This window comes from Notechis scutatus, chromosome 2 (assembly GCF_049901735.1).
Source record: "Notechis scutatus isolate UNSWTSFEM ecotype Mainland chromosome 2, rNotScu1.2, whole genome shotgun sequence".
Lineage (NCBI taxonomy): Eukaryota > Metazoa > Chordata > Lepidosauria > Squamata > Elapidae > Notechis > Notechis scutatus.
Window position 1 is genome coordinate 161,784,830 of NC_142010.1, and position 15,451 is coordinate 161,800,280.

The 15,451-nt window shown below is 40.5% G+C and overlaps 1 protein-coding gene across 2 annotated transcripts in view; it reads left to right on the forward strand.

The window, feature by feature from the left end:
* The window catches only part of TRPC4 (transient receptor potential cation channel subfamily C member 4), a 273,160-nt gene that overhangs the window by 238,111 nt on the left and 19,598 nt on the right, over nt 1-15,451 (forward strand). For both annotated transcript variants that reach the window (XM_087957134.1, XM_026675498.2), the window contains one exon: nt 9,136-9,177. In XM_087957134.1, the coding sequence (XP_087813260.1) occupies nt 9,136-9,177 (42 nt within the window). The remainder of the gene's footprint in view (nt 1-9,135; nt 9,178-15,451) is intronic.

Below are 15,451 nucleotides of genomic sequence, written 5' to 3' on the forward strand. Positions count from 1 at the left end.
GGACTGTCAGAAATCTTTCAAAACTTTAAAACACCTATTTGCCTCTGAGCCCATCCTCCAGCACCCAGACACGACCAAAGCTTTTATAGTCCAAGCTGGTGCTAGTGATGTGGCTGTTGCAGCGATTCTTCTCCAGAACTCTCAAGACCAGCTAATGCCTTGCGCTTATGTGTCCAAAAAGTTGACAGACACAGAGCATAGGTGGACGGTTTGGGAAAAAGAGACTTTACTATCTTGGAGGCATTTCCTGGAAGGAGTGAAGGAGTCTTTTGAGGTGTGGACTGATCACAAGAACCTCGAGGCTCTAAAGACACCTTGAAAGCTATCACCTAAACAAGTCCGTGGGCTCAATACTTCAAGAGATTCAACTTTAACATGAAATATATCCCGAGGGGGGAATACATATTGGCGGATGCCCTGTCAAGAAAACCCCAATTTGACAGTCGCTGGGAGGAGGTAGTGCAAACTATGATATCAGAAGCCCAACCCGCAGGCCAAGTAACCACCCGAGCCCAAGCCCCAGATGCCTAGAAGACAAACAGACAACCGAGTTGAAAGCAGCCCTTTTAACCGATCCATGGTTTATTGAACTTCAAACTAATTTGATAATGAATGAAGGATTGGCTTGGAAAGGAACCAAAATTTATGTACTCAATACTCTAAGACTGATGGTGCTGAAACATAGCCATAACTGGTTGGGGGGACACTTTGGGTTCTTAAAAACCCTGCATTTAGTCAGGAGACAGTTCTGGTGGCCAAAAATGAAACCTGATGTCGAGGACTATGTGTAAAGCTGCTTAATTTGTGCCACGATGAAACAGAGAACTAGACAAACCCCTGGCCTCCTTCAACAAGTAGCTGAACCAATGAAGCCATGGGAAGAAATCATGATGGACTTTATCATAGAGTTACTTGAGAGTTGAGGAAATACTGCGATTTGGACTGTTGTCGACTTATTTTCTAAGCAAGCCCACTGTACAGCATGTAACGGACTACCTTCAGCTAAGAAACTTGTGAAACTGTTCATGAAGCATATCTATAGGCTCCTTGGAGTACCTCATAGAATAATCTCAGACTGAGGTGTACAGTTTACTGCTAAGTTTTGGAGGGAGTTTTTGAAGTCCATTGGGTCGTCCCAAGGGCTTTCCTCAGCATTCCATCTTGCGTGCAATGGGGCAGTGGAGAGAGCGAATGCCATGGTGGAACAGTATATTAGATGCTATGTAAATTATCAATAGGAGAACTGGGCGGAACTGTTGCCATTTGCAAGTTGCTTACAATAATGCAGTACACAGCAGCACAGGCTTGACTCCGTTCCAAATCAACACCGGCATGGAATTTGTCCCTATGCTGGAATTACCTAGGGAACCCCCAACATCCATGTCTTTAATGGAGTGGATGGACTCATTAAAGAAAGGTTGGGAGGATACGAAAAAAGCTTTTTTTTTTTTTTTTAAGCAAGTTTTATTAATTTCAAAAAACAAACAAATCATCATCAACCATTACATATTTGAACCTTTTTCCATTATAGATTTAACAAGTCAGATAAAACCTTATCTTATACAATACATTTCTATATTATTTCATCTATTTCTTTCTGACTTGATTATCATCACTCTCTTTCTATGTTTCTACAAGGTTTCACCAATACTCTCAAAGACATAAACAGACACAAACATACATATAAAAAATCTTTTAGTAAAGTAACTTGGCCCCAGGTACCTCTCTTTATATGGGCTTTAATTATATTCATGCTCATCTTACAGATCATTACTTATTTTATTTACCATTCTGTATCTTCTATATAAACTTCTCCACACATTTCACTCTTCATAATTCTATCTTATTCAATCCCTTAATTTAAATCATTATATTTGTATCTTTTGCCCATCCTTTATTATCCCTCTATCTCATTCCTTATAATGAAAAAAAAAAAAGGAATTTCTCCTGAAATCACTAATCAGAGTATGATGCCTTTCTATCCTCTCCCTAAATTAATTAGATTAACATTTAAAATAACACCTAATACCCAATTTGATTCTGCTTGGTACATTCTATCTACTAATTTTTACTTTTAGTAACAATAAAAACAGTAAAAAATCAAAAATGTTTAAATACATAATATCCTCCTAAATACGTAGTTAAATAATAAATCTAAATAATAAATCTTATAGCATTCTCATTGCCTTTCCCTTCAATATTTTATTACATTTTAAAAATCAATCATTATTAAACATTTCAACATTTTAATTTCTTATTAACTCTTAAGCCATTCTAATTTTCTATTTCTAATACAAATGTTGCAATACCATCTTGTGTACCTTGCAGAATCTTTTTTAAAAAAAATTTATGCTTTACCCATTATCCCTAAAAAGGATTCCTCTTTTCCCATCTAATTTTAAGACTTTGTGGCTTTTCTCCGCCTTTCCCCTTTCTTTCTTCCCCCACCAAATCTTCCTACCCCCCTTCTTCTAACCTCTGTCTTGCCAGCATCCCTTCTCTGTTGTATTCCCTTTTTCTCTTGTTTGCTATCATTGTATTTATTTTGCATCATATTTTTCTCTTTCTTAAATGTTTTTTTAGATCTTAAATCCTTCATTTTCCTCGCTTTCTTCCTTCCTTCTTTCTTAGATGAATTTTGGGATTCATTGAAGATGGCGTCTTCATCTTCCTCTTGTTGTTCTTCAGCTTCCATCTGTATTGTCTGTTCATAGTTAACCAACGCCATTTCTAAAAAAGAAAAGCTTTTTCCATACCATCCTTACAGGCTGCTTTTGTTTGCTCATATTCATCCCTCAGTTCCTCAAAAGAAAAAGCCATTGTAGATCTTTTCTTTTCTTTTTCCTCTTTCTTCTCACACCAACCAAAATATTCCAAAAGAAAAATAAGACAATCCCAAAGTCAACAATCCTCAATCAATCCAAGCCAAGCCAAAATTCCCCCTTTCTCTTCCAGGGGTAGTATCAGACAAAGGAAAAAAGAAAATTCAAATCTGTGTTTTGAAGCCTTATTAAGATTTTATTTCTATTTTCAAATCCTTAAGGCATCTCCTCCAAGAAAATCCAACCAGATAAATATATCTTTTTTGTCCTCTCCCTTCTGACTTATCCCAAAAAGCTAGTTTTACCTGAAAAAAAAACAGGTTTCTCAATATCCATTTATTAATTCCGTCGGGGGGGAGAGTAAACTTTCCTTTCAGCACCTCAGAATTGCCGCTTATTTTCTCTTGTGGAAAGAATCATCCAAAAAGCCATCATTTTCAGGAATTAAATTAAATATATCTTAGAGTCCCGGGTCGACCAAGAAGACTTTCACTTTTAAAAACTTTCTCCTCTTCCTCCAGCGCATACTTGCCCAGCTGCCAGCTTCTTTGTGGCGGCCATTACGGACCGCCGCTGCACCGTCTTGGTAAAAGGAGGTTCTGCCGGCTAGGGAGGGGGTCTGCAGCACCCCCAAACCCTTTCCCGGATCCCCCCTACCTTCAGCTGCCCCTGCAGGGCAGCCTTGCTCCGCACCCTTTCGGATCGGAACCCCAAAAACGGCTAGCGCGGCAGGGATCGCGCAGTTTCGCGAATCCCTACCGCTCGCAAAGCCGACAAACCGGAAAAATCATACGAAAAAAGCTTTAACTGAAGCTGTTGAGGAATATAAAAAACAAGCAGACAAACATAGATCCCTCCAACCACCGTTTAAAGTAGGGGACAAAGTGTTTTTGTCAACTAAATATCTCAAGTTGAAACTTCCCAGTAGGAAGTTGGACCCTAAATTCTTAGGTCCATTCCCTATATCTAAGATAATCAATCCAGTGAATCCAATTAAGTCTCCCGCGGCTGTTGGGGAAAATACACCCAGTGTTCCATAGCAGTTTATTGAAACCTGCTGTAGGGTCGAATCTAAGGCCAATACCAGCAGCTGCCCCCAAACCTCTAATCGTACAGGGTGAGACACATTATGACATTTTTTAAAAATCATTGATTCTAGATTACACCAAGGGATATTACAATATTTGGTGTTATGGAAAGGCTACCCTTTGTCACATGCTACTTGGGTAAAAAGTTGGGATATACCTGCAGATAGATTGGTTAACCAATTCCATGACAAATTCCATGACAAACTGAAGGGTCCCCTTGGAGGGGGGAGAGGGGGTTAAGGGCATCGCATTAACCCCTGGTTGTATTTTGTTTATTATCTCTTTCAGGGGGTGATTTTTTTCAAGGGGGGATGCCTGTTAGCTTTGGAAGCCAGCAGGTTAGGGTTAGGGTTAGAAAATGGGAGAGGGTGGATTCAATTGAGTAGCTCTAAGTAGGCAAAATAAAATTCTTTTGTTAGTTCAAGGTCATTGCGTATGGCGCAGGATGAAATAAGGATCTTAACTTTTGGATGGATCATGATAGGGCCATGTGATGTGATGACAGCCAAGGGGGGATGGATTTGTAGTTTGGAAAACTGTAGGAAGCCCAGAAACTTTCAGATTCGGGATTCCACAGATTTACTATCCTAATAAAGGTACTTTTGAGTTATGTTTGTCTTGGAGTTATTGATTGGAATGGAGGTTTGCTGACACCCTCATTTAATTATTTTCCTCCTTCCCTGCTCTAAATTCTTTCCTTCCCTGATTCTAATTCCCATCTCCTTCCTTCCTTCCTCACTCAGGAAGGGATATGGGGAGAGGGAGAGATTGGCAGTGCCCAGAGCCTGACGTCCTGGGTGAAAGGGAAGAGCTCAGAATGCAGTCAGCTTGCAGGGCAAAACGATCCTCAGGGATGCCAAGGTCTGTGCACTTGCCACATCCTGTGTGCATGCCCAGGACTGCCAATCTCTCCCCCTCCCCTCATCCTTTCCTGAGCAGGCAGGCAGGCAGGCAGGCAGGCAGGCAGGCAGGAAGGCAGGCAGGAAGGAAGGAAGGAAGGAAGGAAGGAAGGAAGGAAGGAAGGAAGGAAGGAAGGAAGGAAGGAAGGAAGGAAGGAAGGAAGGAAGGAAGATTGTAATGAGAGAGAGTGGGGGTCTGAAGGAAATCCTGCCTTAGCACTTGGCCACCAGCAGCCCTTCTTCCTTTTGCCATCCCCTTGTCCCTTCCTCCTGATCCTAATCCTAATCCTGATCCTAATTTGGCCCTCAATGAAAAAGAGTTTGACACAACTAGGGAAAAATTCTTCAAAGACCTGAACAAAAGAATTAGTAAATTTATTTGGCAAAAGAAAAAAGCTAGAGTAAAATACAAATTAATGCAAGATAGTAGAAGTAAGGGAGGATTGGCGCTCCCAGACTTTGAGTTATACTATCAAGCTGCAGCGAGTACCTGGATCAAAGATTGGATTAACTTGGAGGATAAAAGAATACTGACAATAGAAGGCTTCAATTTACAGATTGGCTGACACACATTTCTCTGGGATGGAAAAAATAAAACCCATAGCTACTTTCAAAGACACTGGATAAGGGATACTTCGTTATATATATGGGAAAGAATTAAAAGAAACCATTATGTGAAAATACCTCTCTGGCTATCTCCAGTGGAGGCACTAGTATATCTCAATGTTATGGATCTGAACAAAACAATAAAATACAAAGAATTAATAACAGATGAAGTGGGAGGGGATGGGTGATAAGGAATGATGAGAAGACTAATAGTAATAGTGTACTTTGTAAATAGTTGGACAGGGAAATGTTTGTTTAGCAGAGTGATGGCATTCGGGGAAAAATTGTCCTTGTGTCTAATTGTTCTGGTGTGCAGTGCTCTATAGTGTCGTTTTGAGGAAAGGAGTTGAAACAGTTTATGTCCAGGATGTGCGGGGTGTGTAAATATTTTCATAGTCCTCTTTTTGACTCAGTCCTCTTTTTGGCAATATACAGGTCCTTGATTGAAGGCAGGTTGATAGTAATTGTTTTTCTGCAGTCCTAATTATCCTCTGAAGTCTGTGTCTGTCCTGTTGGGTTGCAGAACCAAACCAGACAGTTATAGAGGTGCAGATGATAGACTCAATAATTCTCAATAATTGGTAGGCTTAATGTAACTTGTAAATGTTTATAGACTTCTGCTGGTAGACCATCTGTTCCTGGTGACTTATTCTTTTGTCTTTTAATTGCCTCTGTTAGCTCCACCATGGTTATTCTTTCATTTAACATAGTTTTCACCATTTCAGGCACTTTGGGTCAGGGGTTGCCAACCTTTTGGACCTCAGGGACCACCAAACTCATAATTTTAGATCCCAGGGAACACTAACCGATTCTGTGGGCATGGCCTAATTTGTGGGTGTGGCTTGGTGATCATGTGACTGGCTGGGCATGGCTTGTATGTAAATATTATAAATATTTATGTAAATATTGGGTTTTTTTATAAAAAAAGAGCAACTTTTACCCAAAATCAGGCAAAGCAGGCAGGCAGATTGAGTTGCTCACAGAATCACAGATTCATTCAGAGATCTATCTGCCATTGGCTAGCTCAGTCTGTCACATAAAATTTGCTAGCAAGCAAACTCACAAAGTTAACTCACAACACACCATGCATGTAAATATTGATTTTTTTATTTTTTTTAAAAGAGCAATTTTTACCCAAAATCAGGCAGATTGAGTTGCTCACAGAATCATTCAGTGATCTATCTATCTGCCATCAGCTAACTCAGTCTCTCAAATTTGCTTGCCGTGAGTCTGCACTGAATTTGCTTGCAAGGAAACCTTCAGTCCTAAGGGACATTCGGCTGTGCTTAAAAGCAGAGCTGAAGATCTAAAGGCTAGCTAGAAAGCAAGAAATTCAACCGTTTTCTGCTTCCTAGCTAATCTAAATCTCCCGGCACAGCAGAAGAGATGATGGTTGGAAAAAGGAAAAATAGAAATTTAGCAGGCAAGTTTACTGGGTAAGGATTGAATGGGCGGGGAGGGTTCCTGTGGACCATGTGGGTGGCACAGGCTTGTGTTTCTGTGCAGCCTGGATTAATTGCTTTGGGGGGTGCTCTGGGGATGAGATTTCAATGCATTCCACCAAAATTTTCTCGCGGCCCACCAAAATTTTCTCATGGCCCACCAGTGGGCCACGGCCCACCAGTTGGTGACCGCTGCTTTGGGTAGTTCCGATTTTTTTAGGTATTGCTTTATTTTTTGTTCTGACACTTTTTTCTTGGTCTTATAGCTTTCTATAGAACTCCTGTATTATTTTCTTTTTACTCTCATTTTGATACTCTAAGGTTCCCTTCTCATCTTGCAGTTTGCTTATCAATTTTTTCTCTTTCTCCTTTTTCAGCTTATACAGTAGCCATCTTCCTGGTTTATTGGCATTTTCAAAAAAGTTTTGTTTTGCTGTTTTGATTTCTTGTGCCAGTTCTTCTTTTTCCATCAAGTTTAATGTATGTTTTATTATTTCCATTTGATTTTTTGAGGTTTCCCATTTGTGATTCTTTTTGTAGTTCTGCTTCAAGTCTTCTATGTTCTTCTTCTAGTGGTTTTTTATATTGTTTATTTTCCTTATTTTTCCTTGCTATGTAAGTTGTAGCTAATCCCCTGAAATATTCTTTGGCTGTATCCCATACATTTATTAGTCAAGTCTCTTCTTTCCTGTTCTTTTTAAAGAAAAGTTCAATTTCTTTTCCTGTTGTTTGTATAAACTCTTTATCTTTTAGTATAGATTGGTTCAATGTCCATCTCCATTTTTTCTTTTGCCCCTTCCAACCCATATGGTCCACCCATATGTTCATTTTTATCTCTTTCTCTTCTATTTACTCTTAATTCCAACAACATTCATATCATATCTATTCTAGACCATGATTGGTGCCTATTTTAATAGAATGTATACAAATTTTTCCCTGGATTTATTTCTCTCCATACATCCTGTATGCATATTACTTCTGCCATTTTAAAGAAAGTTCTAGGGAGAATCTTCCTTGCTTTTTTGCCTCTTTTACTACTTCTGTAATCAAGTTTTGGATTTACAATTGCATTAAAATTTCCTGTCATGCAAATATTCTCATAGTCCATTTTATCTTCTTGTGTAGTTTTTTATATAATTCTGTAAAAAATAGAGTCAAATCTGCCAATTCTAAGACTGTAAAATCCAGATCTTCTTCAAATTTCTGCAACAGAACTTCTGTTTTTCAGCCAAACTGCTCCTTCTTCAAATCTGCCAGCAAGGACTTAATTTCCAGTCCATCTAACTGTAGATCTGGCCAATTGTTTGCATTTGGGTACCCTCTTTAGGTTGATTTGAAAACCAAATATTTTTATCAAGCTTTTACCAAGTTTTCAATTTGAATTTATAGATTTAAAAAGTATTTTTAAGATAACCCACTAGGCTTTATCTTTAAATGGATGCATTGTTCACATTTTTAATATAAAGCAGACTCTTCTGTATCTCAGCTTACACAATCAAAGAAAATTCCTTTCCAAGACAAAAAGTTTAAATGTACCATAACAAAATGGCTGCCAAGAACATTAAAATGATATTTCTCAATGAAGGTGTGAAGAAAAAAAGGAAAAGTTCCATCAATTTTTTTAAAATCCTAACTAAAGCTTTTTAAGAGTTAAATCCTGTCATGAAATCCAATATACTGTAGACATAAGTCCAATCTGATCAGTTTCACTATTCAGAAAGTTGCTGTAAGCTTCCATATGGAAAGTGAGAGTAGTTCACAGCCAGAGAAGGTTAAAATCCAGCAGGATACTAGAGTAATTCAGCCTTCACCAGACAGTTAAGTTTAAAAATAAGAACCAAATTAAAAGAAAAGAACTTTAAAACATGCAGGAAAAGCCAGGGTGTGCTTTAAAAACCCAACAGTTGAAAGGAAAGATGGGGACCCAGACTCTGACTGTTCTTACCAGAAATTGCAACATTCAGGATTCCTCTTCCCAGGAGTGTCCACAGTCATCTAAGAATCATCTCTGGTCATACCCAAGCTGCTCCTATTCAGTCTAGGGAGCTGGCTGCCAAGAAACCTGCTTTAGCAGCAAATTCAGCTGTTTGTTGGCAGGAGAAGCAAATACCACCATAACCACCCTCACTGTACAGCATGCCATCTTGGAGGACTGTCCCTCATTGAAAGTTTTGATTAAAATGTTACATAGATCAAACTCAGTTTTCAGGAAAATGGGACCTATTTATCATTACATCTTCTCATATGTGCCAGTTTATGACCTGTTTTTCATTTTCAGAGACGTGCAGCAGATAATTTGAGAAGACATCATCACTATCAGGTGACAATTTTCTTATTTTGTTCTGTACAATTTAATTGATTAATGTTACAATCAAAGTCAGATGCATTTACCATCATGTCACTAGAGTTTAGATACTGAGAAAAATACATTTTCTGGCAAAAGAGACAATTGTTTCATTTACATGGGCATATAGTTGTAAAGGAATTTAGGATAAAACATTGGAATGGAATGGAAGTTGGAAGACCTTGGAGGTCTTCTAGTCCAACCCCTTGCTTAGGCAGGAAACCCTACACCACTTCAGACAAATGGTTATCCAATCTCTTCTTAAAAACTTCCAGTATTGGAGTATTTAAACTTCTGGAGGCAAGTTGTTCCACCAGTTATTCTAACTGTCAGGAATTTTCTCTTTAGTTCTAAGTTGCTTCTCTCCTTTGATTAGTTTCTACCCATTGCTTCTTGTCCTACCCTTAGGTGCTTTGGAGAATAGCTTGATTCCCTCTTCTTTGCGGCAGTCCCTGAGATATCAGAACACTGCTATCATGTCACCCCTAGTTCTTCTTTTCATTAAACTAGACAAACACAATTCCAGCAATTCTTTATATTTTTAGCCTCCAGTCCCCTAATCATCTTTGTTGCTCTTCTCTGCACTCTTTCTAGAATCTCAACAACTTTTGTACATCATGGCGACCAAAACTGGATGCAGTATTCCAAGTGTGGCCTTACCAAAGCATTATAAAAACACTTCACTGATCTTGATTCTATCCCACTGTTTATGCAGTCTAGAACTGTGTGATATCATATTTAAATGATTGTTCACTAGGACTTCAAGATCCCTCTCACATTTATTGAGTGAGGTACCACATATACTGTACCTGTGAATTTTATTTTTCTTGCCTAAGTGTAAAACCTTACTTTTTTCACCATTGAATCTATTTTTGTTAGATAGCACCCAAAGTTCAAATCTGTCAAGATCCTTCTGTATCTTAAGCCTATCTTCTGGAGCATTGGCTATTCCTGCCAGCTTGGTATCATATGCAAATTTGATGAGTTTCCCATCTATCCCCTCATACAAATCATTAATGAACATTTTGAAGAGTACTGGGCCTAAAACAGAGCATTGGAGTACCCCACTGCATACTTCCTTCCATATAGATGCAGTTCCATTGAGGACTACATGTTGAGTGCAGTTGGTCAGCCAGTTACGAATCCATCTGGTGATGCTGTCTACCCCACATTTTTCTATCTTATCAAGTAATAGGTTGTGGTCTATTTTATGAAATGCCTTACTGAAGTCCAAGTAAATTATATCCACAGCATTCCTCCGGTCTACTAATGTTGTCACTTTGTCGAAGAGGAATGAGGAATGAAATTGTTCCACCTCTATTACTTTAGTTTAAATATAGATATTTAATACATGAAATGGGGGGCGGGGAATCCTTGAAATGAGTATTTGTGTTACCTGCATTTCCCCCCACCATTCATTATACAAATAGACAAGTTTCTTAGAACCATTATGAAGAACTCCACACTTTGTCCCTTATTGAGGACTTAACAATTCTTCCTGCCTCTGAATGTCAAGGAGATGCTCATGAGATGTAGGGCTATATTGGAATATAACATTGTTATATTGCAATAAATTTCCTCCTTATCCTATCAAATTATGCTTAATCATTGTTTCAAAGTTATGTAAAGTCCCAACATGTTTCTTGTAATGTGATGACCAAAACTGGATGCAGTATTATAGGTCTGGTCTTACTAAGGCTTTCTAAAACGGTTGTTATACTTCACATGATATTCATTCATTCATTCATCCAATCAATCAATCAATCAATCAATCAATCAATCAATCAATCAATCAGAGTAGAGTTAGAAGGGACCTTGGAGGTCTTCTAGTCCAACCCCAAGCTCAAGCAGGAGATCCTATACAATTTCAGATAGGTGGTAGTTCTGTCTTTTCTTTAAAAACCTCCAGTGATAGAACACCTACAACTTTTAAAGGCAAGCTGTTCCACTGGTTAATTGTCCTCCCTGTTAGAAAGTCTCTCCTTAATTCTAGATTGGTTCTTTCCTTGATTAATTTCCATTCATTGTCGCCTTCTGGTGCTTTGGAAAATAAGTTGTCCTCCCTCTTCTTTGTGGCAGCTTCTCAAATACTGGAATACTGCTATATCACCCCTAGTCCTTAACTTAGAGCCTTGAAAGTGTTTTAATAAGCTACAAACACTGGGTGGACTCGCCTTAGCACCTTTGGCAACTGTAACTCACTGTGACTGGGTTTATGATCCAAATGATTGGGAAAGGCCCTAGGTACTTGGGACCAAGATTCTTACACTGTTGCCTCAACTTTAAGTATTTAGTAGATAAATATACTTTCTCCGTTTCTGAATTCCCTCTGGAGGACTCTCCTCTGATCGGCTTGTTTCTTTTGCGACTCTCTGGCTTTACCCAGTGCTTTTTGTACATTTCCACTGATGAGCCCACTGTCACCCTGGAAAATCCATCCCCAGAGGGACCCTGGCATGGGGCAGAGCTCAGCAGGAGGAGGCTTCCCCCTTTAGAATGAAAGGCACCTCCCCTGGGCATCACATTTGACAGGGACCACAACAACTGGGATTTTTCCTCATGCACATGCTAACCTACATGCAGGGACCTCCACACGGAAATAGCCAAAGTTGGGGTCATCACCTTGGACCTAGAAGGGGCAGCTGCATGTTGGATGGCAACCCTCCACAATGCAGATGCCACAGAGCTCCAAAACTTTAACTGCTTTATGATAGCCCTGAGATGGAGATTTGAGGACCCGCAAGCTGACCAAAAGGCTGCATCAGGTACATCAGGCAAGGATGCTGCATTGACCTGCTGCGTTGATTAGCTGAAGGAAATACTAGTGAACTGGTTCAAGGTGAGCTTAACAACAACCTGTACAATTCCTGCATAGCCCGTGGAGCCTGCATGACTGGTATGTTTTGGCTGAGGAAGCTGAAATCGACCAAGCCCAGAACCAATACCACACAAATCGCACCTGGAGGAGATCCCCACCCAAACGGAGAAGGGAGATGGCTAAACCTTGCTCTGCCCTGCTGCGCCCAACAGCCTGCTTCAACTACAGAAAAGAAGGCTACCATGCAACTGATTGTCATGCAAAGATCCCTGCCTGAAAATGAGAGAAGCAAGCTGTGGGGAGGTCCACAAAGCCACCACCACGTCCCAGGGACTCTGCTTTTAAAAGCTATGTGGTCATGCAGATCCTGCTAGAGTTGCCTTGGAACTCCAACCCCTCCTACAGAAGAGCCTGATCATTCAGAGAGTGACTATGAAGACCCTTTAGTAACTGGGACTGTGGAACCCCTTACAATCCCCATAGAACTATTAATCCCACTAATAGGGAGAAAATTAAATGCATTGTTGGACTTAGTGTGCCCGAGGAGCCTAATAAGCCCAACTTTAGTTGGAGGATTGGGGATCCAACTAAGGCCATTAAAAATTCCAGTCTTGGACTTCCGGTGGTGAGGTCACAGCGGAGCAGGAGAGCGAGCTCTGCAATCCTGTATATGAATTTTCATGCTTAGAAGCTCTCAGAGGCATCGTGAAGCTTGGAGAGACACACAAGTTAGAAGTGGAAGCCTAGGAGCAGAGGGGAGGAAAGCAACCTCCCACTGCAATGAGGGGAAGCCTTTTGAATCCGGCGCAAAAGAAACCCGGCATCTATGGCGGGTCCAAAGCTGTGACAGCCAGCTGCAATCGGGAAGCAGGAAAGTGAATCAATGCAAGACATCAGAAGGAGAACGGCAGACTGGGACAGTTTTTGAAAGGTGAGAGAGCCCTGTGAAAGACTTTGACAAAGGGAGCCTCCGGAGAGAGTGAATACAGCGGCTAATTGGCGGGGGATAGCAGAGCGAAAGGGAGAGGAGGAAACAACAGTTTAACAGCTGAGAGAGAGTACCACAGAAGAAAAGATCAAGACTGTGAATAAAAACTCAAAATTTCTATGATTTGGATTGATTACTGGTAGAGCAGAAAAGAGACATTAAAGAGAACAATTGGAACTTTAATGGAGAACTGTAGTTGAACGGAGAGTGGAACCATTTTGATAGAAAGCTGTGACTGTGCAATTTGAGAGTGAAAGTGACTAAGTAGTTAAAGAGGACTGAGGAAACAGGAAATGAGGAAAGTAATGTGACGGTGTGCAGAAGAAAGGGAAAAGAAGAAGAAAGAAGAAAGCTGAATAATTTCTAAGTATTAAATTCAAAAGTGTATATTGAAAAAAAATCTAAATCAATATATACAGTATAAAAATAGCTGATTGCTTGCAAGAAGAATTAATTTATGTATCCTATTTCATAGATTGCTACATTCTTTATAACTGTTATACCCTATATATTCTTTATATCTTTCCACAATTTGATACCTTGGATAACAACTAATTAATCAATTGATGTACAACTAATTAATGGCTATATATTGATTCATAGACTTAATTGAACTATAAGAAAGTTATAAGATATAGTATATAAGAAAAGAAAACAATCAAACACATATTTATCTATATTTATTGAATTATATATGTTTACTATATAAGCTATTATATTTAGAATTATACTTAATTAATTTATTAAAAGGATTAAATTAGATTAGAAAATTAAGAGGGTTACAGACTATCATAGATTATAAACAATAATATTTAGTTTTACATTGTTGTGTGTGTGTATGTATATATATATATATATATGTTGTGGCTCCGATTCCTGAGCCTGCGTTGTTAGAGGAAGAGGACTCAGAAGATGAGGAGGAGGAATTGGGAATGCCTTCCTCCCCAGGACCTTCCTCTTCAGCAATGCCTTCCTCCCTGATAATGCCTCAGGTTTCAGCAGATAACCGAGAGGGACAGCCTTAGACTAATCAGGAGGAGGAGGGCATATCGGAGCAGCCTCTGACAAGGAATCAAGTAGACGAATGTTGGCTTGATTCTAGGAAGCGTCGCAGGAAGAAGTGTGAGCTGCAACGTAGGTGGCATGGGCGAATCAGAGAGTGAGCTGAGTCATTGAGACACACCCCACAGGGGATAAAAGTGGGTGTGTTTTCTCTGGAAACTGTACGGGACAAAGTTTTACTTTTCTGTTAGGCTTCGGTGTGTTTTGTTTCTTGTGGTCTGCGTTGGAAGCTTTAGTGATTAATTATTCTGGTTATCTTGTCGGACTTGGCAGGCAGAGTTTGTTATCATGCCAAGAACATTGTCTATATAAAGGAATTAACTCTGTAAATACTGAATCTTCTTGCCTGCCTGTATTTGTTGGAGTTTGGATTCTTCATCTTCCTTGGAAAGGTGAGACATAACATTTTTGTCCCGTACCTGACTTAAACCATCTTTTACCCAAGATGGACCACCACCAGCAGCAGCAGCAGCAACAGCTGCAAAATGAAAATCAAACTCTGCAACAGCAGGTGGCTCAATTAATAGCTCAAATTGCTTTGCTGCAGGCTCATGCTGCTCCTCCTGCCCCTCCCCGTCGGAAATGCCCGCTGGCTGTGCCGGATAAGTTTTCTGGGCAGCCTGAGATGTTCCCGGCTTTCATGGGACAGTGCCAGTTGTTTATGGCTATGAGGCCAGAGGATTTCCCAGATGACCGGGCTCGGGTGGGGTTTGTGATAAGCCTCCTTTCTGGCTTGGCTGCCAGATAGGCCACACCTTTGTTGCTCCAGAACATCCCGTTATTAACGGATTACCAGGGGTTTTGGCAACACATGCTCCACATGTATGAAGACCCCATACGAGTGCAGATGGCAGCCAGGCGTCTGAAGGAACTTCGCCAAGGGAAGCGCCCCCTGCAGGAATTTATTTCGGAATTTCGGCTTGTATGTCTGGATTCCAATTGGAATGATGCAGCCTTAATGGACGCCTTCCAGGATGGCCTGTCAGATGAGCTACAGGATGAGTTAGTTCGAGTGGAACCCTCTACACTCTGGTGGTGCAATGCTTGCGCATCGACGCACGACTCCAACAGTGAAAGACCTGTCGCACCGTCCAGGAGCAGCCATCCACATCTGTACCGCAGCGCCCTGTGCAACCAGTGCCCCGGGTCCCCCAACGTGTCGTGGCAATGGCCGAGGAGCCAATGGAGTTGGGAGTGGTCAGACCTTGCCTGACGGCCCAGGAGCGAACGCGGAGATGTCAAGGAGGTTTGTGCTTGTATTGTGGGGGGCCAGGACATTTTGCTATTTCTTGTCCTATAAAGCGAAGGGGGGCACTCAAGCCTGTGCCTGAATCTCGGCCTGATCAGTCGGGAAATGGAGCAGGCCCGACCTTGGGGGAAAC